The 21,119-nt window shown below is 45.5% G+C and overlaps 1 protein-coding gene across 2 annotated transcripts in view; it reads right to left on the bottom strand.

Annotated features, from left to right (window-relative positions):
• Positions 1–16,845, bottom strand: part of unc5ca (unc-5 netrin receptor Ca) — a 359,680-nt gene extending 342,835 nt beyond the window's left edge. For both annotated transcript variants that reach the window (XM_046348101.1, XM_046348102.1), the window contains exon 1: positions 16,273–16,845. In XM_046348101.1, coding sequence (XP_046204057.1) covers positions 16,273–16,390 — 118 coding nt within the window. In that variant the 5' untranslated portion in view covers positions 16,391–16,845. The remainder of the gene's footprint in view (positions 1–16,272) is intronic.
• Between the last annotated feature and the right edge of the window lie 4,274 nt (positions 16,846–21,119).

Here is a 21,119-nt window from a genome sequence, read left to right as displayed (position 1 = left end):
AACAGAGCGAGGGGCAGGCAGCAGAAGCCTGGGGAAAACACAAATGCCAGAACACAATGTAAGGATTTGAAGCTGCCGAGACCTCTGTGGTATTTGGGTCTGGGTTACTTTTCGGTCTTTCAAAACTTGTTTCTTGGGTGTGGATGACATTTAACAAAGGAAGGAAGAAAAGAAAACATCAAATGCAGAAGAAGTTTTCTCCCGCTCTTGCTCGAAGTTCAAATCCCTTCTTCCCCCCAGGAAGGGAGAGAGCTTTTCCTCAGATCCAACCTGAAGACTCCCGAGACTGTCTTCCCCACAACAAGGTTATTTTAGTTCATCTTCAAAAATGTGGCTGGTACATTCCGCGGCAGGCACCTGCGCTGGTAATACTAGGGCAGCCCTCAGCATCACTTCCTGTGTTCCAGAGTGAGTGGCACGGCGTGATAATGGTTCCGCTGCACGACCCCTTCCAAACGAAGAGGCTCTGCCCCTAAACAGTCCAGGCTAATTACAGAGGACTGGAGCCTCTTTCATTCTCTCTGTTCTCTTTCGCTCTCTAACTCCCTCCCTCTCTCGTTCTCTCACTCTGCAGCGTGTCTGTCTCTCTGTCTGCAGGCAGAGCCATGGGGAGAGACTGGCACGGAAAGATTGTAATGGGCCCTAATGCAAACCAGAACACAGGCAAATCCTCTGTAAATAAAGTAAAATAAACTGGCCACGTTTAAAATGCCATAAAGAGCAGGAAGGACACTCCGTTTTCTGAGGAGGTGCTTTCATGCGTTGTTCTGAGGAGGAATAACATAAGGCGGAAAAACGAGATCGATATGCAGCGGACGAGAAATTAGTGGTGGACAGACAGCGATTACATAACCTTTTCATGACCTTTTCATGTGGTACAATAACCCTGTTATGACACTGTCTTCCTCTCTCCTCCCATCTGGATTATAGTGTTGTTTCACACTACACTCATCAAGTCATTGGTTGACAACTATGGAACGACAAACAACAGTAAAGGCAAATACATCAATCATTTAGGCAAATAGGCTATTTGCTGTATCTGAGATTAAAAAACTGTCAAACACTGTGACAAGAATGATAAGATGAAAATAACTACAGTAGTTATGAAGGTATGGCTTTATCAGTTCAATAAAATAAATACACAACTACTTCCATTTAATTCGTTAAATCAGAGTCTAATGGCAGACTGGTGTCCCAGGTCTAAACCAGTTCTTGATTAGAGGCTGACATCAGACTGGTGTCCCAGGTCTAAACCAGTCCTTGATTAGAGGCTGACATCAGACTGGTGTCCCAGGTCTAAACCAGTCCTTGATTAGAGGCTGACATCAGACTGGTGTCCCAGGTCTAAACCAGTCCTTGATTAGAGGCTAACGGCAGACTGGTGTCCCAGGTCTAAACCAGTCCTTGATTAGAGGCTAATGGCAGACTGGTGTCCCAGGTCTAAACCAGTCCTTGATTAGAGGCTAATGGCAGACTGGTGTCCCAGGTCTAAACCAGTCCTTGATTAGAGGCTGACATCAGACTGGTGTCCCAGGTCTAAACCAGTCCTTGATTAGAGGCTAATGGCAGACTGGTGTCCCAGGTCTAAACCAGTCCTTGATTAGAGGCTAATGGCAGAATGGTGTCCCAGGTCTAAACCAGTCCTTGATTAGAGGCTAATGGCAGACTGGTGTCCCAGGTCTAAACCAGTCCTTGATTAGAGGCTAACGGCAGAATGGTGTCCCAGGTCTAAACCAGTCCTTGATTAGAGGCTAACGGCAGACTGGTGTCCCAGGTCTAAACCAGTCCTTGATTAGAGGCTAACAGCAGACTGGTGTCCCAGGTCTAAACCAGTCCTTGATTAGAGGCTAACGGCAGACTGGTGTCCCAGGTCTAAACCAGTCCTTGATTAGAGGCTAACGGCAGACTGGTGTCCCAGGTCTAAACCAGTCCTTGATTAGAGGCTAATGGCAGACTGGTGTCCCAGGTCTAAACCAGTCCTTGATTAGAGGCTAATGGCAGACTGGTGTCCCAGGTCTAAACCAGTCCTTGATTAGAGGCTAATGGCAGACTGGTGTCCCAGGTCTAAACCAGTCCTTGATTAGAGGCTAATGGCAGACTGGTGTCCCAGGTCTAAACCAGTCCTTGATTAGAGGCTAATGGCAGACTGGTGTCCCAGGTCTAAACCAGTCCTTGATTAGAGGCTAATGGCAGACTGGTGTCCCAGGTCTAAACCAGTCCTTTATTAGAGGCTACTGGCAGACTGGTGTCCCAGGTCTAAACCAGTCCTTGATTAGAGGCTAACGGCAGACTGGTGTCCCAGGTCTAAACCAGTCCTTGATTAGAGGCTAATGGCAGACTGGTGTCCCAGGTCTAAACCAGTCCTTGATTAGAGGCTAATGGCAGACTGGTGTCCCAGGTCTAAACCAGTCCTTGATTAGAGGCTAATGGCAGACTGGTGTCCCAGGTCTAAACCAGTCCTTGATTAGAGGCTAATGGCAGACTGGTGTACCAGGTCTAAACCAGTCCTTGATTAGAGGCTAACGGCAGAATGGTGTCCCAGGTCTAAACCAGTCCTTGATTAGAGGCTAATGGCAGACTGGTGTCCCAGGTCTAAACCAGTCCTTGATTAGAGGCTAACAGCAGACTGGTGTCCCAGGTCTAAACCAGTCCTTGATTAGAGTCTAATGGCAGACTGGTGTCCCAGGTCTAAACCAGTCCTTGATTAGAGGCTAACAGCAGACTGGTGTCCCAGGTCTAAACCAGTCCTTGATTAGAGGCTAACAGCAGACTGGTGTCCCAGGTCTAAACCAGTCCTTGATTAGAGTCTAATGGCAGACTGGTTGTCCTAGGTCTAAACCAGTCCTTGATTAGAGTCTAATGGCAGACTGGTGTCCCAGGTCTAAACCAGTCCTTGATTAGAGGCTAACAGCAGACTGGTGTCCCAGGTCTAAACCAGTTCTCGATTAGAGGCTAACAGCAGACTGGTGTCCCAGGTCTAAACCAGTCCTTGATTAGAGGCTAACAGCAGACTGGTGTCCCAGGTCTAAACCAGTCCTTGATTAGAGTCTAATGGCAGACTGGTTGTCCTAGGTCTAAACCAGTCCTTGATTAGAGGCTAATGGCAGATAGAGTATGGGAGTGAGGCTTAGTGTCACTTTATGGAAGTTAGTGTTCCATGACTATCCACCTGCCAACCTAAGGGTTCTGGGTAAACACACCAATCTGGCCACTCATGATATCAATGTGTCTGTCATTGTGTTCATCTAGCAGTATATTGGCTGGGCTCCTAGCTGCTGGAATTCCCCATCACTTCCTGAAGTCCATTGGGGAAGGTCCCATGTCACTGGCTCCTGATCCACTGCTAACCACTACAGCACCAGTCGGCAGCTATATAGGAGAGAGTCCTTTAATGGGGGAGGGTGCCATTTCCTCTCGGTTTCATCAGCAGCCTGATATGTGTGATTTTTGTATTTTTGACATCTTTTTTTTAAAGGCACCCTTCCTTCTATTCTAGTGTTGCACAACCCTTAACCCTTTGTTGGGAATTAAAATGGTGTGTATGACAACCGTGAACCCAGCAGGTCGTAATGTACATGGTTGCTATGAATCTCCAGTTACATCAGATTGTGATCACAGTAACATGATAATAGCACATAGACCTAGCTGCAAACATTGTGGGTCTTTGTAGAGATACAATAGCATCCGGAAATGTAACAGTTTGCTAAACGGCTAAGCCCTTACCGAAGCAAGACTGTAGAGTATCTGAAATACCAAGTGGGACCAAGGGAGATTATTTGTGTTTGCGAGGGAGCAGAGGCTACACGTAGAGCCTCCAGAGGTGAGGTGTAAACTCTCCACTCCACAGTCCACCTACATCCACATCAGCACTGTGTGTCGGCGCGGCAACAGCTCCCATTCCACAATCTGATCTGAGGTCATAAATATCAATAAAACTGTAAGAGAGACCACATGTGCGTTAGAAATGGCACCCTATTCCCTATTAAGTGCACTACTTTAGAACAGGGCCCATAAGTTTCTGGTCAAAAGTAGTGCACTAGGTGGAGAATAGGGAGCCATTTGGAATGAATCATACAGCTGCCGTGGCTGTGCAGCACAGAACAGCACAGTGCGCAGGAGAGAATCAATGAAACAAACGATGGGAGGAATAAATGTCTTCCACACAAAGTTTGGTGGTTCATTGAGGTCCCTTTATGAAAGTTGTATGGTGTTTTTGATGCTGTCTTTTATACCCAGGTAAAAAATAACTTTTTCGATGCTTGTTTCGGTCATTTTGTAAAGGTAAAATACATTTTGGGACACAGTTTTGAGAATTTCTCTGAAGAACATATGACCGTGGAGAAGTTCTGTGAACAGCAAAGAAAACCCTACAGACTTCCCAATAATTAACACGAAGCAGGCTTTCTCAGACACATCCAAGATAAACCGACAGACTGCCCAATAATTAACACGAAGCAGGCTTTCTCAGACACATCCAAGATAAACCGACAGACTGCCCAATAATTAACACGAAGCAGGCTTTCTCAGACACATCCAAGATAAACCGACAGACTGCCCAATAATTAACACGAAGCAGGCTTTCTCAGACACATCCAAGATAAACCGACAGACTGCCCAATAATTAACACGAAGCAGGCTTTCTCAGACACATCCAAGATAAACCGACAGACTGCCCAATAATTACCACGAAGCAGGCTTTCTCAGACACATCCAAGATAAACCGACAGACTGCCCAATAATTAACACGAAGCAGGCTTTCTCAGACACATCCAAGATAAACCGACAGACTGCCCAATAATTAACACGAAGCAGGCTTTCTCAGACACATTCAAGATGAACCTACAGACTTGCCCAATAATTACCACGAAGCAGGCTTTCTCAGACACATCCAAGATAAACCGACAGACTGCCCAATATTAACGCAAAGCAGGTTCTCAGACATGTCTAAGATGAACCTACAGACTGACCAATATTAGATGTGCACATTGTCTGTATGGGTGTGTGCTCAATGAGTTTGAAGGATTCCTATTCCACACCTACAACCCTTACCTCTGTTTTATTCCATTTCCTCCTCCTCTTCCTCCTGCTCCACCCCATTCCACCACTATTGTTATAGTCACATGCAATCCAATTACATCGACGTTAACAGACACACACGCATGGAAACGTGCAGAGACACACGCATGGAAACGTGCAGAGACACACGCATGGAAACGTGCAGAGACACACGCATGGAAACGTGCAGAGACACACGCATGGAAACGTGCAGAGACACACGCTCGCAGACACGGAAACAATCCTGCAGTAGAGAACACCAAGGTGGGACATGACTCACTGCTCTTTCTACTGCTACACAAAGGACCAACAACCATTTTCTTCCCCTGTGCTTCCACTAGCCTACGAACGTGAGTGGTTTCTTTCAGGGATCTCTCGCGCTGACAGACATGACATCTACTCGGGACTGTGGAATGCCAGTGAGGTGTTGCTACTGGTGCCCAGCTCGGCTAATGGACTGCCAATAGAAGAAGACTGTGCCCAGTGATGCTCCCTCTCTAGTTAGGAGTGTGACAGTCTGTGATTAATTACCATCTCTCTCTCGCTCTCCTCATTTTGGTGGAGAAGAAAAGATTGCAACTCGCAACTATCTTCAACAGAGTCATTATTTCGAAGCCTTAGCTACGTGTACTGGTAGAAAACAGCCACCACTGCTATTACCATTCTGGTTCATACAGGAAATAACAATGTGATTTTTCTACTGGCACTATCTCCGGTAAACTGTGAGTGAAGAAGGAAACATGCAGCCTCAGCAAAGTCCTATTTATATTCATAATCACAGAGAAAACCGCCTTCAAATGAATCAACGCAAATTGCTTGTACACAAAATTATGTCACCAGCAAAATCTAGAATTTCTTATTATAATCAGTGGTCCTCTGTAACTGTGCCCTTGTTGTACCTTCGTGTGTGTGTGTGTGTGTGTGTGTGTGTGTGTGTGTGTGTGTGTGTGTGTGTGTGTGTGTGTGTGTGTGTGTGTGTGTGTGTGTGTGTGTGTGTGTGTGTGTGTGTGTGTGTGTGTGTGTGTGTGTGTGTGTGTGTGTGTGTGTGTGTGTGTGTGTGTGTGTACTGTATTGCACATGTATACAGCAGCAGCTAAACCTTTTTTTACGGAACAAGCTCAAAATCCCTACTCCATTTGGCAGCGTTACAACGTACTCATTATGCACATAGTCCTACTTTGTGTGATTTCTCAGCGGTTACAATCTTTTGGGGGCTCAAATGTAAGCTGAGGAGGTACAAAGTTACAGCAATGATTACAGTCATTATAGTCTCAGATTTTACATATGCAGTCAGTCTGATCAACCCTGAAGATTACCAGGCATCTCTGGCAGAGAGAGACCAAAAAAAGAATGAATGTAGAGAAGAGAGAGAGGAGGGGAAAAGAAGGCTGTGGAGAAGAGAGAGAGGAGGGGAAAAGAAGGCTGTGGAGAAGAGAGAGAGGAGGGGAAAAGAAGGCTGTGGAGAAGAGAGAGAGGAGGGGAAAAGAAGGCTGTGAAGAAGAGAGGAGGGGAAAAGAAGGCTGTGGAGAAGAGAGAGAGGAGGGGAAAAGAAGGCTGTGAAGAAGAGAGAGAGGAGGGAAAAAGAAGGCTGTGAAGAGAGAAGGAGGAAAAAGAAGGCTGTGAAGAAGAAAGGAGGGGAAAAGAAGGCTGTGAGGAAGAGAGAGAGGAGGGAAAAAGAAGGCTGTGAAGAAGAGAGAGAGGAGGGAAAAAGAAGGCTGTGAAGAAGAGAGAGAGGAGGGAAAAAGAAGGCTGTGAAGAAGAGAGAGAGGAGGGGAAAAGAAGGCTGTGAAGAAGAGAGAGAGGAGGGGAAAAGAAGGCTGTGAGGAAGAGAGAGAGGAGGGGAAAAGAAAGCTATAGAGGAATACCAAGCCTAATCCTTCATTCGGCTCCTACACAAGAGGTCTGCCGGGTAGCTCACGAGGGAGGGACAATCCTCTGCTTTTCCTGATCCCCTGTGTACATTCAGAGGAGCTGCTTTACACTCAAGCTTTGTCTGCCTGAAAGGAGAGTGAATGTCGAATTCAACACAAGAAAAACACCTTCCCCTGCGTATTTATTCCTCTTACTCCCAAGAGGACAATAACAGACAATAAACATGCAGGAAACAAAAGCGCCCGTGGCCCCCTCATCACAATTGTCCTTTTCTCTCCGGCAGAATTACACATTCAGAGTGACAGAGAGCCCACTTCAGCAGCCCACTTCTCTCCCCATCTGATCCCTTGTATATCACTGGCTAGCGCTAGCTCCATCAGCACTGCCAGCCTGCCTGTCTGTCTGCCTGACAGCTATTCTGTCTGTCTGTCTGTCTGTCTGTCTGTCTGTCTGTCTGTCTGTCTGTCTGTCTGTCTGTCTGTCTGTCTGTCTGTCTGTCTGTCTGTCTGTCTGTCTGTCTGTCTGTCTGTCTGTCTGTCTGTCTGTCTGCCTGTCTGCCTGTTGAGCCTCCAGACCATGGGTAGCCCTCCCAGCTAAGCATGCTGGGAATGTTTGTTGTCTTTCCTGCAGCCGTTGATTAGACCCTCTCTCTCTTCCCGCCTTGTGTCGACAGATTGAGGCCAACTGCTTCAGCCAGTGACAGAGTATATACGAACCGCGAGGACGCAGTACAGTACATGGACCTGGATGTAAACTGCTGTAAGCTCCAGTTTCAGAGGTGCACTGTAAGCAGATATGGATGGATCTGGATATACCCCGGGCAGGATGGATCTGGATATACCCCGGGGGCAGGATGGATCTGGATATACCCCGGGCAGGATGGATCTGGATATACCCTGGGCAGGATGGATCTAGATATAACCCGGGCAGGATGGATCTGGATATACCCGGGGCAGGATGGATCTGGATATACCCTGGGCAGGATGGACCTGGATATACCCTGGGCAGGATGGATCTGGATATAACCCGGGCAGGATGGATCTGGATATACCCTGGGCAGGATGGATCTGGATATACCCTGGGCAGGATGGATCTGGATATAACCCGGGCAGGATGGATCTAGACATAACCCGGGCAGGATGGATCTGGATATACCCTGGGCAGGATGGATCTGGATATACCCTGGGCAGGATGGATCTGGATATACCCTGGGCAGGATGGATCTGGATATACCCTGGGCAGGATGGATCTGGATATACCCTGGGGGCAGGATGGATATACCCTGGGCAGGATGGATCTGGATATACCCTGGGCAGGATGGATCTGGATATACCCTGGGCAGGATGGATCTGGATATAACCCGGGCAGGATGGATCTAGATATAACCCGGGCAGGATGGATCTGGATATACCCTGGGCAGGATGGATCTGGATATACCCTGGGCAGGATGGATCTGGATATACCCTGGGCAGGATGGATCTGGATATACCCTGGGGGCAGGATGGATATACCCTGGGCAGGATGGATCTGGATATACCCCGGGCAGGATGGATCTGGATATACCCTGGGCAGGATGGATCTGGATATACCCTGGGCAGGATGGATCTGGATATACCCCGGGCAGGATGGATCTGGATATACCCTGGGCAGGATGGATCTGGATATACCCTGGGCAGGATGGATCTGGATTCCATGGGGCAGGATGGATCTGGATATACCAGGGCAGGATGGATCTGGATATACCCTACGTGGGCAGGATGGATCTGGATATACCCTGGGCAGGATGGATCTGGATATACCCTGGGCAGGATGGATCTGGATATACCCTGGGCAGGATGGATCTGGATATACCCTGGGCAGGATGGATCTGGATATACCCTGGGCAGGATGGATCTGGATATACCCTGGGCAGGATGGATCTGGATAGACCCTGGGCAGGATGGATCTGGATATACCCCGGGGGCAGGATGGATCTGGATATACCCTGGGCAGGATGGATCTGGATATACCCTGGGCAGGATGGATCTGGATATAACCCGGGCAGGATGGATCTGGATATACCCCGGGGGCAGGATGGATCTGGATATACCCCGGGCAGGATGGATCTGGATATACCCCGGGCAGGATGAGAAGATTCTGTGTTGTACACAACAAATAAACATAACTAAAAAAGAAAAACTCTCTTTGATTCCATGGGTAGCATGGTTGCTCTGGGTTACCAGTTTCACTGGATTGGCTGTGCCCTACGTGAGAAAGAGGGCAAGGGGGAAGAACAAATCAGATTGAGGATGCAAGGTGGTGCAGAGCCTCCCGTGAAGCGCAGCTGGCACGGAGCACAATGCCGCCTAAAGTCTAAAGCCACAGCTAGCTTTCTGTGACGCCTCAGGGCAGGCAGAGCCAGGCTGAGTTATGAGCCTACTGTTTCTATGGCATGTGAGGCCCAGCACGCAACAGTGACCAACTGACTCCGTGTCCCACTGCTCCCAGCTCTTTCAGAGGCACAACAATAACTCCACTGTTTAACCGCAGTTTAATTAATCTGAATAAATCTTAATGAGCACAGTCACAGAGGGAGAGAGAGAGAGAGAGAGAGAGAGAGAGAGAGAGAGAGAGAGAGAGAGAGAGAGAGAGAGAGAGAGAGAGAGAGAGAGAGAAGACAGAGAGAGAGACAGAGAGAGAGAGAGAGAAGACAGAGAGAGAGAGAGAGAGAAGAGAGAGAGAGAGAGAGAGAGAGAGAGAGAGAGAGAGAGAGAGAGAGAGAGAGAGAGAGAGAGAGAGAGAGAGAGAGAGAGAGAAAGAGGAGATACATGGGAAGGGAGTAGAGACATGGGAGGAAAATGACACTATGAACAAACGGGGAGGACCAGTGATTGGCAAAACAAGTGTGGCTATTCAGTGAGTCAAAAATAGCCTTTATGCAAATTAAAGAACACGATTTTGACCAACTATAGTGTATACTCCATTAGTACCTACGAGCCATTCAAAACAAAACTCCCAAACAAAGAACTCTAGAATGAGATCCTAAATGAGGGTTGGAGTTCCACAGTCGATGAACAACGCATCATAGTAACACTATCAGAAAGTATACAGTAATACTATCAGAGAGTACACATTCATACTATCAGAGAGTATACAGTAATACTATCAGAGAGTACACAGTAATACTATCAGAGTACACAGTAATACTATCAGAGAGTACACATTAATACTATCAGAGATTACACATTAATACTATCAGAGATTACACAGTAATACTATCAAAGAGTACACAGTAATACTATCAGAGAGTACACAGTAATACTATCAGAGAGTACACATTAATACTATCAGAGATTACACATTAATACTATCAGAGATTACACAGTAATACTATCAAAGAGTACACAGTAATACTATCAGAGAGTACACAGTAATACTATCAGAGAGCTACTGAGAATCAGTTCCAACTCTGTCTTTATGTGTGTGTGTGTGTGTGTGTGTGTGTGTGTGTGTGTGTGTGTGTGTGTGTGTGTGTGTGTGTGTGTGTGTGTGTGTGTGTGTGTGTGTGTGTGTGTGTGTGTGTGTGTGTGTGTGTGTGTGTGTGTGTGTGTGTGTGTGTGTGTGTGTGTGTGTGTGTGTGTGCGTGTGTACTCATATGTCTTCTGTTCTAACCCAGAGTTTCCCCTGTGAATACTGTGGATGGTGTTGGTGCTGCTCAGTCTCTTGACATCTCTGTGAAAACCAACACAGGACTAGACTACAAAAGCAACATCCATCCTTTGAGCGAGGAAAAAACTTCAATGTTTTTGTCAAAACATTTCATTTCTGAATTACTAGCTTCAGGCCCATCTTTCTAGTAAGCACCTCCAGATATCCAGTGACACGAAAATGTATGTGAACCCTTAAGAATTTCCTGGATTTCTGCATAAATTGGTCATCAAATTTGATCGGATCTTCATCTAAGTCACAACAATAGACAAACATAGTGTGATTAAACTAATAACACACAAATTATTGTATTTTCCTATATTGAATACATCATTTAAACATTCACAGGTTGGAAAAAGTATGTGAACCTCTAGGCCAATGACTTCTCCAAAAGCTAATTGGAGTCAGGAGTCAACTAACCTGGAGTCCAATCAATGAGACGAGATTGGAGATGTTGGTTAGAGCTGCCTTGAACTATAAAAAACACTCACAAAACTTGAGTTTGTTATTCACAAGAAGCATTGCCTGATGTGGACAATGCCTCGAACAAAAGAGATCTCAGAAGACCTAAGATTAAGAATTGTTGACTTGCATAAAGCTGAAAAGGGTTACAAAAGTATGTCTAAAAGCCTTGATGTACATCAGTCTACGGTAAGAAAAATTGTCTATAAATGGAGAAAGTTCAGCACTGTTGCTACTCTCCCTAGGAGTGCAAAGATGACTGCAAGAGCACAGCGCAGAATGTTCAATGAGGTTAAGAAGAATCCTAGAGTGTCAGCTAAAGATTTACAGAAATCTCTGGAACATGCTAACATCTCTGTTGACGAGTCTACGATACGTAAAACACTAAACAAGAATGGTGTTCATGGGAGGACACCACGGAAGAAGCCACTGCTGTCCAAAAAAGACCATTGCTGCACATCTGAAGTTTGCAAAAGTGTACCTATATGTTCTACAGCGCTACTGACAACATATTCTGTGGACAGATGAAACTACAGCTCAGTTGTTTGGTAGGAACAAACAACACTATGTGTGGAGAAAAAAAGGCACAGCACACTAACATCAAAACCTCATCCCACGTATGGTGGAGGAAGCATCATGGTTTGGGGCTGCTTTTCCTGGGGCTGCTTTACTGCCTCAGGGCCTGGACAGATTGCTATCATCGACGGAAAAATGTATTCCCAAGTTTATCAAGACATTTTGCAGGAGAATGTAAGGCTATCTGTCCGCCAATTGAAGCTCAACAGAAGTTGGGTGACGCAACAGGACAGTGACCCAAAACACAGAAGTAAATCAACAACAGAATGGCTTCATCAGAAGAAAATACCCCTTCTGGAGTGGCCCAGTCAGAGTCCTGACCTCAACCCGATTGGAGATGATGTGGTATGACCTCAAGAGAGCGGTTCACACCGGACATTCAAAGAATATTGCTGAACTGAAACAGTTTTGTAAAGAGGAATGGTCCAAAATTCCTCCTGACCGTTGTGCAGGTCTGATCCGCAACGACAGAAAACATTTGGTTGAAGTTATTGCTGCCAAAGGAGGTTCAACCAGTTATTAAATCCAAGGGTTCACATACTTTTTCTACCATGCACTGTGAATGTTTACATGAGTATGATTAGGAAAGTAGGCAACAGTGAAACAAAGACGAGGGAAAGAAAGTATGCCATCACATTTCATTTCAACGCCTTAATACAAAGGACCATAGTCCATGGCCACCGCTACTGAGTCAAAGCTCTGTCATTGTCAGGTCACTGCTACCGAGTCAGAGCTCTGTCATTGTCAAGTCACTACTACCGAGTCAGAGCTCTGTCATTGTCAGGTCACTGCTACCGAGTCAGAGCTCTGTCCTTGTCAAGTCACTCCTACCGAGTCAGAGCTCTGTCATTGTCAGGTCACTGCTACCGAGTCAGAGCTCTGTCATTGTCAGGTCACTGCTACCGAGTCAGAGCTCTGTCATTGTCAAGTCACTCCTACCGAGTCAGAGCTCTGTCATTGTCAGGTCACTGCTACCGAGTCAGAGCTCTGTCATTGTCAAGTCACTGCTACCGAGTCAGAGCTCTGTCCTTGTCAAGTCACTCCTACCGAGTCAGAGCTCTGTCATTGTCAGGTCACTCCTACAGAGTCAGAGCTCTGTCCTTGTCAAGTCACTCCTACCGAGTCAGAGCTCTGTCATTGTCAGGTCACTGCTACCGAGTCAGAGCTCTGTCATTGTCAAGTCACTGCTACCGAGTCAGAGCTCTGTCCTTGTCAAGTCACTCCTACCGAGTCAGAGCTCTGTCATTGTCAGGTCACTGCTACCGAGTCAGAGCTCTGTCATTGTCAAGTCACTGCTACCGAGTCAGAGCTCTGTCCTTGTCAAGTCACTCCTACCGAGTCAGAGCTCTGTCATTGTCAGGTCACTGCTACCGAGTCAGAGCTCTGTCATTGTCAAGTCACTGCTACCGAGTCAGAGCTCTGTCCTTGTCAAGTCACTCCTACCGAGTCAGAGCTCTATCCTTGTCAAGTTACTCCTACCGAGTCAGAGCTCTGTCATTGTCAAGTCACTGTACTGAGTCAGAGTTCTGTCTTTGTCAAGTCCCTGCTACTGAGTCAAAGCTCTGTCATTGTCAAGTCACTGCTACCGAGTCAGAGCTCTGTCCTTGTCAAGTCACTCCTACCGAGTCAGAGCTCTGTCCTTGTCAAGTCACTGCTACCGAGTCAGAGCTCTGTCATTGTCAAGTCACTCCTACCGAGTCAGAGCTCTGTCCTTGTCAAGTCACTGCTACCGAGTCAAGGCTCTGTCCTTGTCAAGTCACTGCTACTGAGTCAGAGCTCTATCATTGTCAAGTCACTCCTACAGAGTCAGAGCTCTGTCATTGTCAAGTCACTCCTACCGAGTCAGAGCTCTGTCCTTGTCAAGTCACTCCTACCGAGTCAGAGCTCTGTCCTTGTCAAGTCACTCCTACCGAGTCAGAGCTCTGTCATTGTCAAGTCACTGCTACCGAGTCAGAGCTCTGTCCTTGTCAAGTCACTCCTACCGAGTCAGAGCTCTGTCATTGTCAAGTCACTGCTACCGAGTCAGAGCTCTGTCCTTGTCAAGTCACTGCTACCGAGTCAGAGCTCTGTCCTTGTCAAGTCACTCCTACCGAGTCAGAGCTCTGTCCTTGTCAAGTCACGGGTCAAAGCTGAGAACACCCAGAGAGTTCAGTGGCAGTCAGTGAGGCTGTAAAAAGCGGGCCTCCACGGCCAATCACAGAACCCGGTCTGGAGCAGACAAGACACAGCTGTCTTCACAGTTGGCTACGGGGTCCTCTGGGAGTGTCCGTAATGGTCGACAGAGATTTCGAACCGCGGTCCTTGGTTCCAGACTCTAGCGGGCCTCACTTGCCTCCCGTAATCAGTTTCATACGTCTATGATTACCTTTAAAAAACGTGGTGTTGTGTAACCTTGCCTGAGCGCCACTGCAGAAGTAAGCAGCCCCATCACCTGGACGGTCTGGAATGCACACCCTGTCAACACAGGGAGGCTTTTTAAACCTGTTTGTTTCACACACAATCAGCCGTTATTGAGAGTGGGTTTAGCTAATGGCTTTTTAATAGGGCAAGGGGTTTTACGCCCCTTCTCAGTACAGCGTGGATGGCTGCCACTTACATCCTTAAATAACATTCCACTGACTGCGACGTCCTGTGCGTCTCTGTTTTTTAATGACCACAGCCCAAAGCCGACAGGAAGGATAGAGGGCTTAGGTACACAGTATCGATCTGACTCAATTAGGCCTATATACACAAGCCAATTTGCGGTTGTTTGGCCAACCTATTTGTAAGTGTTCTGGTTCAATAACACAAGTATTAATGTGACTTTAGACTGACTTACCAAGCATGGTGAAAGTTGTTATGGAAGGATGAGCATGAAATAACTTTTCTAAAGGGAAGGGAAAGTAAAAGGCCCACAAAGGAAAGAGGAATACCATAAATAAATAAGACATTATGTTGAGATGTGTAGCTATGGAAAATAATATTCATAGGTGATGGTGTCGACAAGACAACAATTTGGTAGCCCATTTACTCTGGAAAATACTGTTTCACAACAACAATATCAAATAGTGTTGTCTCAAAACCAAGGCCGTGGATGTTAGCACTGCAGTCCAATGGGCGATAGGAAGACACTGCAGAGCAATACAACAGGAACAACTACATGGCACAATCATTTACCAAAGAAATACTTACAGTCACGCCAGAATGCCAATGAGTAAGCTTATTTTACTTTAATTGAACTCAACTAAATTTAGTTAAGTAATTTATTTTCAAAGCTCTTGTTTATTAAAGTGAAAAACAAATAAATATTGTATTCTAGAGTCAGACTGTCCAAACAAGGAGAAAAGGTAATAATTTGTAATAGTAACAGGAATATTAGCTAAGGCCACACAAAGTATAATTAGTTTAAAAAAAAGTATAATTATTATAATTCTAATTATGATATAAACATTGGAAACTCACAAGTTATTGTACCTTGGAGTTCAGTGAAAAAGTTTTACTGAGGCAATAAAATGTTGTTCAGTGACATCCTATTTGCATATTGTGCTGGGACACATTTCAAACATTCTTCAGAATGCTAGTTGTATTGAACTTTGTGTTCAATTACACACCAGTCGGGCAAATTATTGAACATGATAGCTAATACAATAAGAGTAACCGAATTGAACCCAAGCGTTGATAATAACACCACTCATTAAAAGTCTTGTTAGCGGAATTACATTTGATCGCTAGTCACTGTTATTATTATTATTATTATTATCATCATTAGCATTATTATTCAGCTAATAGGTTGTTATTGTTATTGCTGCACGGTCACATTATTTGTTCCATGGTTTTCATTATCGAGGTCACAACATTAATTCAATAGTTTATTCAGCCATAACACAAAATGTTAAATTGTGTCGTGAATTGATAAAGAGACATATTTAGCCGATGTTTTTGTTGGGGGTTAGAATTGATAGGTGGCGTCGATTCCCTCCGTCGTAGATTTCGGGAAAGTTCAGTCCAAACTCGCCTCTGTAAAATGTTTACGTGAAAAAATGTAGGCCTATCCATATCTTTTTCACTAAATATCAACAGAGCTTCTTGTTCGATCGCGTAATGTCATGTTGCTAACTGGTGCATTAGATTAAATGAATAGCTACGATTAGCTCAACATCATTTGTGGTAAACGCACACGCGTAAGCTTTCTTCAGAAGCGGCTCATATTTCCCCAATACGCACGTATAGGTGTATGTTTTTGCTTAGCACATCACACAGTTTGACTATTACGAAATAAACATGAGAGAATTATAGCCTAGTTGACAAAATAAATTGCCTTTAGAATTCATCAGGATCATCGTTTTTTTTAGATTTGATAATTGACCCGCAAGTGTGCAATCCTCAATCTTGCCCTTTCAAGTCTGGAGTTGCACGCGATGTGTATTTCACCCGTGACAAGTGAGGGGGAATTTTCAATTGTGTAACATTATGTTGTCCGAAAAAACATCTAATGCAGGTGTGATAAGCCAAATTATTGTTGCCTATAACCTAATATAGGATGCGATAATTAATGTCGACTGAGCATTGACATTTCAATTCCCTGCTACACTCAAGATAGTAGCCTAATCGTGTTGAAAGGACAGTAACGGGTGGTCTTACCTTGTGCGACTCCAATGTTTACGAGGACCAGAAGAACGAGTCCAGGTATGGTACACATTCGCAGAAAGTACCTCGCAAGTCCTATTCCAGTTTTCGCAGACTGTCCACTTTTCCCCATTATAGGTAGAGTAAAACAAACACCTTGCTGATGAAACCCACTGTTCGTAAAATCGCAGTTGTGGTCCAGATGCAGTCGATGTGGTTGTTGTCCGTTATAATAACGGTCAGTTCAGAGGATAATGTAGAAAGAGAAAGAATATGGGGGGGGGGAACCAATGGGTTCAGGGGTCCCAGGACTTGAGTCAAAGCACTGACTCGCGCAGCTCCGTGCACGCAGAGCGAATGCCACCGCCCTCTAGTTATCAGCTACCCTCCCCTTTAGAATAGAGGGAGAAAACCTAAGAAAATAAAGTACATTCCGTCACTAGGTTTGTTATTACACATTCGCTAAAACAAGTTACATGGATGAGCTTCTCATTGTGCAGTTTATATTTAGATGCTGGATTCGTTAGAAGTGTTGCGTCCAGGGCTGTTTCATTCTATAGTTCATCACCATACAACACCAACTCGTTCATCGCGTGCATTATATTGCTGGCTCTGGAGACAGTGCGGGATCCTTACCACGTTTCTTTGGCCAATCCAGCTCCTACCTCCTACCTATGTCTGCCCCCTTACGACCATTTTAAAGACCCGGACTGGTATCTGGAATGGGGAGATAATGTATCTTCCCGACATGTACCTACAACCAGGGGCGCAACTAGGATTTTAGAATGGGGGGGGGGATAATTATATAAATATATTTTTTATTCAATTGGATAAACAATCCAAACAGCCTACCTGACCACTCAGAGGTGTCCGCATGGTCCTAAAGCACACTGTTGCCCTGTTTTGTATCACATAACAATCATAAAACTGGGGGGACGACGACAAAAATGCGTTTTCAGAATGTGGGAGGGTCCCCATTGAAAGTTGCACCCTTGCCTATAACATTTACATCATATATTCAGTTGCTCCTTGATCAGGGAAACCCTTAATAGTACAATAGAAAACCGCATATAAACTGTTCAAGGCTTTAAAGGGATATCACATTTAGCCTAATAGTGTATAGGATATTATACCGCAAAAGCTATAGGGATTTTTCCAACCTATTGGGCGACCCTCAGCAATTTTATGTATTTGAACTTTTCCACAGCTAACACACCTGATTTAACTTGTCAAAAAATCATCAAGCCATTGATAAGGTGAATTAGGTATGCTTGTTCAGTGGTACAATGTCTGAGGGTCCCCGAGGAGAGGTTTTGGGCACTTAAGTTATACCTTATAGTAAAGTAACATGTCTCATGACCAAAGGAGATGTCAGGAAGGAGGTAACAATGGTAGCTAGTTGATTTCGATTTAACACTTGATTTGCTCATCACTGGGGCCTCTCAGGGGTGTGTACTTAGTCCCCTCCTGTACTCCCTGTTCACCCACGACTACGTAGCCAAACACGACTCCAACAACATCATTAAGTTTGCTGACGACACAACAGTGGTAGGCCTGATCACCGACAACGATGAGACAGCCTATAGGGAGGAGGTCAGAGACCTGGCAGTGGGGTGTCAGGACAACAACCTCTCCCTCAATGTGAACAAGACAAAGGAGCTGATTGTGGATTTCAGTAAAAGGCGGGGCCGAACATCACCAACAAAATATCATGGTCCAAACACACCAAGACAGTCGTGAAGAGGGCACGACAAAACCTATTCCTCCTCAGGAGACTGAACAGATTTGGCATGAGTCCCCAGATCCTCAAAAAGTTCTACAGCTTAACCATCGAGAGCATCCTGACCAGTTGCATCACCGCCTGGTATGGTAACTGCTCGGAATCTGACCTTAAGGCGCTACAGAGAGTAATGCATACGGCCCAGTACATCACTGGGGTCAAGCATCTCGTATAGAACACCATGGCTGACAGACAAGCATCTCGTATAGAACACCATGGCTGACAGACAAGCATCTCGTATAGAACACCATGGCTGACAGACAAACATCTCATATAGAACACCATGGCTGACAGACAAACATCTCATATAGCACACCATGACAGACAGACAAGCATCTCGTATAGAACACCATGGCTGACAGACAAGCATCTCGTATAGAACACCATGGCTGACAGACAAACATCTCATATAGAACACCATGGCTGACAGACAAACATCTCATATAGCACACCATGACAGACAGACAAACATCTCATATAGAACACCATGGCTGACAGACAAACATCTCATTGAGAACACCATGGCTGACAGACAAACATCTCATATAGAACACCATGGCTGACAGACAAACATCTCATATAGAACACCATGGCTGACAGACAAACATCTCGTATAGAACACCATGGCTGACAGACAAACATCTCATATAGCACACCATCACAGACAGACAAACATCTCTAATATAACACCATGGCTGACAGACAAACATCTCATATAGAACACCATGGCTGACAGACAAACATCTCATATAGAACACCATGGCTGACAGACAGGCAGGTAATAGTCCCAACCCAAAAGTCTGAAGCAGACTGGAATAAAGACAGGTTGGTAACCCTCCTACCTGGATTGGGTCAGACCAACTGACTTTAACAGAAGGTGGACATGATCTCTCCAGCGAGGTGGACATTATCTCTCCAGCGAGGTGGACATGATCTCTCCAGCGAGGTGGACATGATCTCTCCAGCAAGGTGGACATTATCTCTTCAGAGAGGTGGACATTATCTCCACAGAGAGGTGGACATGATCTCTCCAGCGATTTGGACATGATCTCTCCAGCGAGGTGGACATGATCTCTCCAGCGAGGTGGACATGATCTCTCCAGCGAGGTGGACATTATCTCTACAGAGAGGTGGACATGATCTCTCCAGCGAGGTGGACATTATCTCTTCAGAGAGGTGGACATTATCTCCACAGAGAGGTGGACATGATCTCTACAGAGAGGTGGACATGATCTCTACAGAGAGGTGGACATTATCTCCACAGAGAGGTGGACATGATCTCTCCAGCGATTTGGACATGATCTCTCCAGCGAGGTGGACATGATCTCTCCAGCGAGGTGGACATGATCTCTCCAGCGAGGTGGACATTATCTCTACAGAGAGGTGGACATGATCTCTCCAGCGAGGTGGACATTATCTCTTCAGAGAGGTGGACATTATCTCCACAGAGAGGTGGACATGATCTCTACAGAGAGGTGGACATGATCTCTACAGAGAGGTGGACATGATCTCTACAGAGAGGTGGACATTATCTCTACAGAGAGGTGGACATGATCTCTCCAGCGAGGTGGACATTATCTCTTCAGAGAGGTGGACATTATCCATCCAGAGAGGTGGACATTATCTCCACAGAGAGGTGGACATGATCTCTACAGAGAGGTGGACATGATCTCTACAGAGAGGTGGACATTATCTCTACAGAGAGGTGGACATTATCTCTACAGAGAGGTGGACATGATCTCTCCAGAGAGGTGAACATTATCTCTCCAGACAGTGGACATTATATTATCTTTCAAGAGAGGTGGACATTATCTCTTCAGAGTGGTGGACATAATCTCTACAGAGAGGTGGACATTATCTCTCCAGATAGGGGACATTATATTATCTCCCCAGAGTGGTGTACATTATCTCTACAGAGAGGTGGACATTATCTCTTCTAAAATAATTTTCAGTAGCCTATAAGGGCGTACACTCATAATAAATTACATTAAAAAAATTGATCAGCATAGACAAAAAAAAAACATTTAGTTCATCAACTCAAATAACACAGTGCTTATACATTTACAGGGGTGTGTTCATGGAGGCCAAGGGAAGCCAGGCTTCCCCCAAAATTTATTTATTTATTTTTCGTCTCTCTGTGTTTCATAATTTTCCTTCAATTTGCAAGAGGCTGAATGTATCTCACAGGAGAAAGCATCTGAACGAGTGACACGGCGCCCCTCCGTCTCTATGTTTAGGGCATCTACATGAGGCTGAATGTATCTCACAGGAGAAAGCATCTGAACGAGTGACACGGCGCCCCTCCGTCTCTATGTTTAGGGCATCTACATGAGGCTGAATGTATCTCACAGGAGAAAGCATCTGAACGAGTGACACGGCGCCCCTCCGTCTCTATGTTTAGGGCATCTACATGAGGCTGAATGTATCTCACAGGAGAAAGCATCTGAACGAGTGACACGGCGCCCCTCTGTCTCTATGTTTAGGGCATCTACATGAGGCTGTCTGGTCCAAACGAGTATGATTTGTTTGCCACCCATAGCATTGAAGGCAAGGGATTTGGCCTCCTTTGATGAAAAAGTATAAAAAATATGCCAATCAGCTTTGAGCTCAACTGTGAATGGTCTTGGTGCACCAAAAAAAGTGTCAAGGGAAGCTAGTTTGGATTTTGGTGTTGCTCCTATCAAATCCCATTGAGAGCATACATAATTGACATGTTGTTGGAGGCGGCTTATGGTAGAGAAATTAACAGTAAATTCTCTGGCAACAGCTCTAGTGGACATTCCTGCAGTCAGATTGCCAATTGCACACCCCCTCAACTTGAGACATCTGTGGCATTGTGTTAAGTGGCCTTTTATTGTCCCCAGCACAAGGTGCACCTCTGTAATGAGCATGCTGTTAAATCAGCTTCTTGATATGCCACACCTGTCAGGTGGATGGATTATCTTGGGAAAGGAGAAATGCTTACTAACGGGGATGTAAGCAAATGTGTGCACACAATTTGAGACAAATACGTTTCTTGTGCTTATGGGACATTTCTGGGATCTTTTATTTCAGCTCGTAAAACATGGGACCAACACTTTAT

This window comes from Oncorhynchus gorbuscha, linkage group LG04 (assembly GCF_021184085.1).
Source record: "Oncorhynchus gorbuscha isolate QuinsamMale2020 ecotype Even-year linkage group LG04, OgorEven_v1.0, whole genome shotgun sequence".
In the NCBI taxonomy this organism is placed as follows: Eukaryota; Metazoa; Chordata; class Actinopteri; order Salmoniformes; family Salmonidae; genus Oncorhynchus; species Oncorhynchus gorbuscha.
Note: the sequence above shows the minus strand (reverse complement) of the source record. Positions and strands in the feature narration are given on the sequence as shown.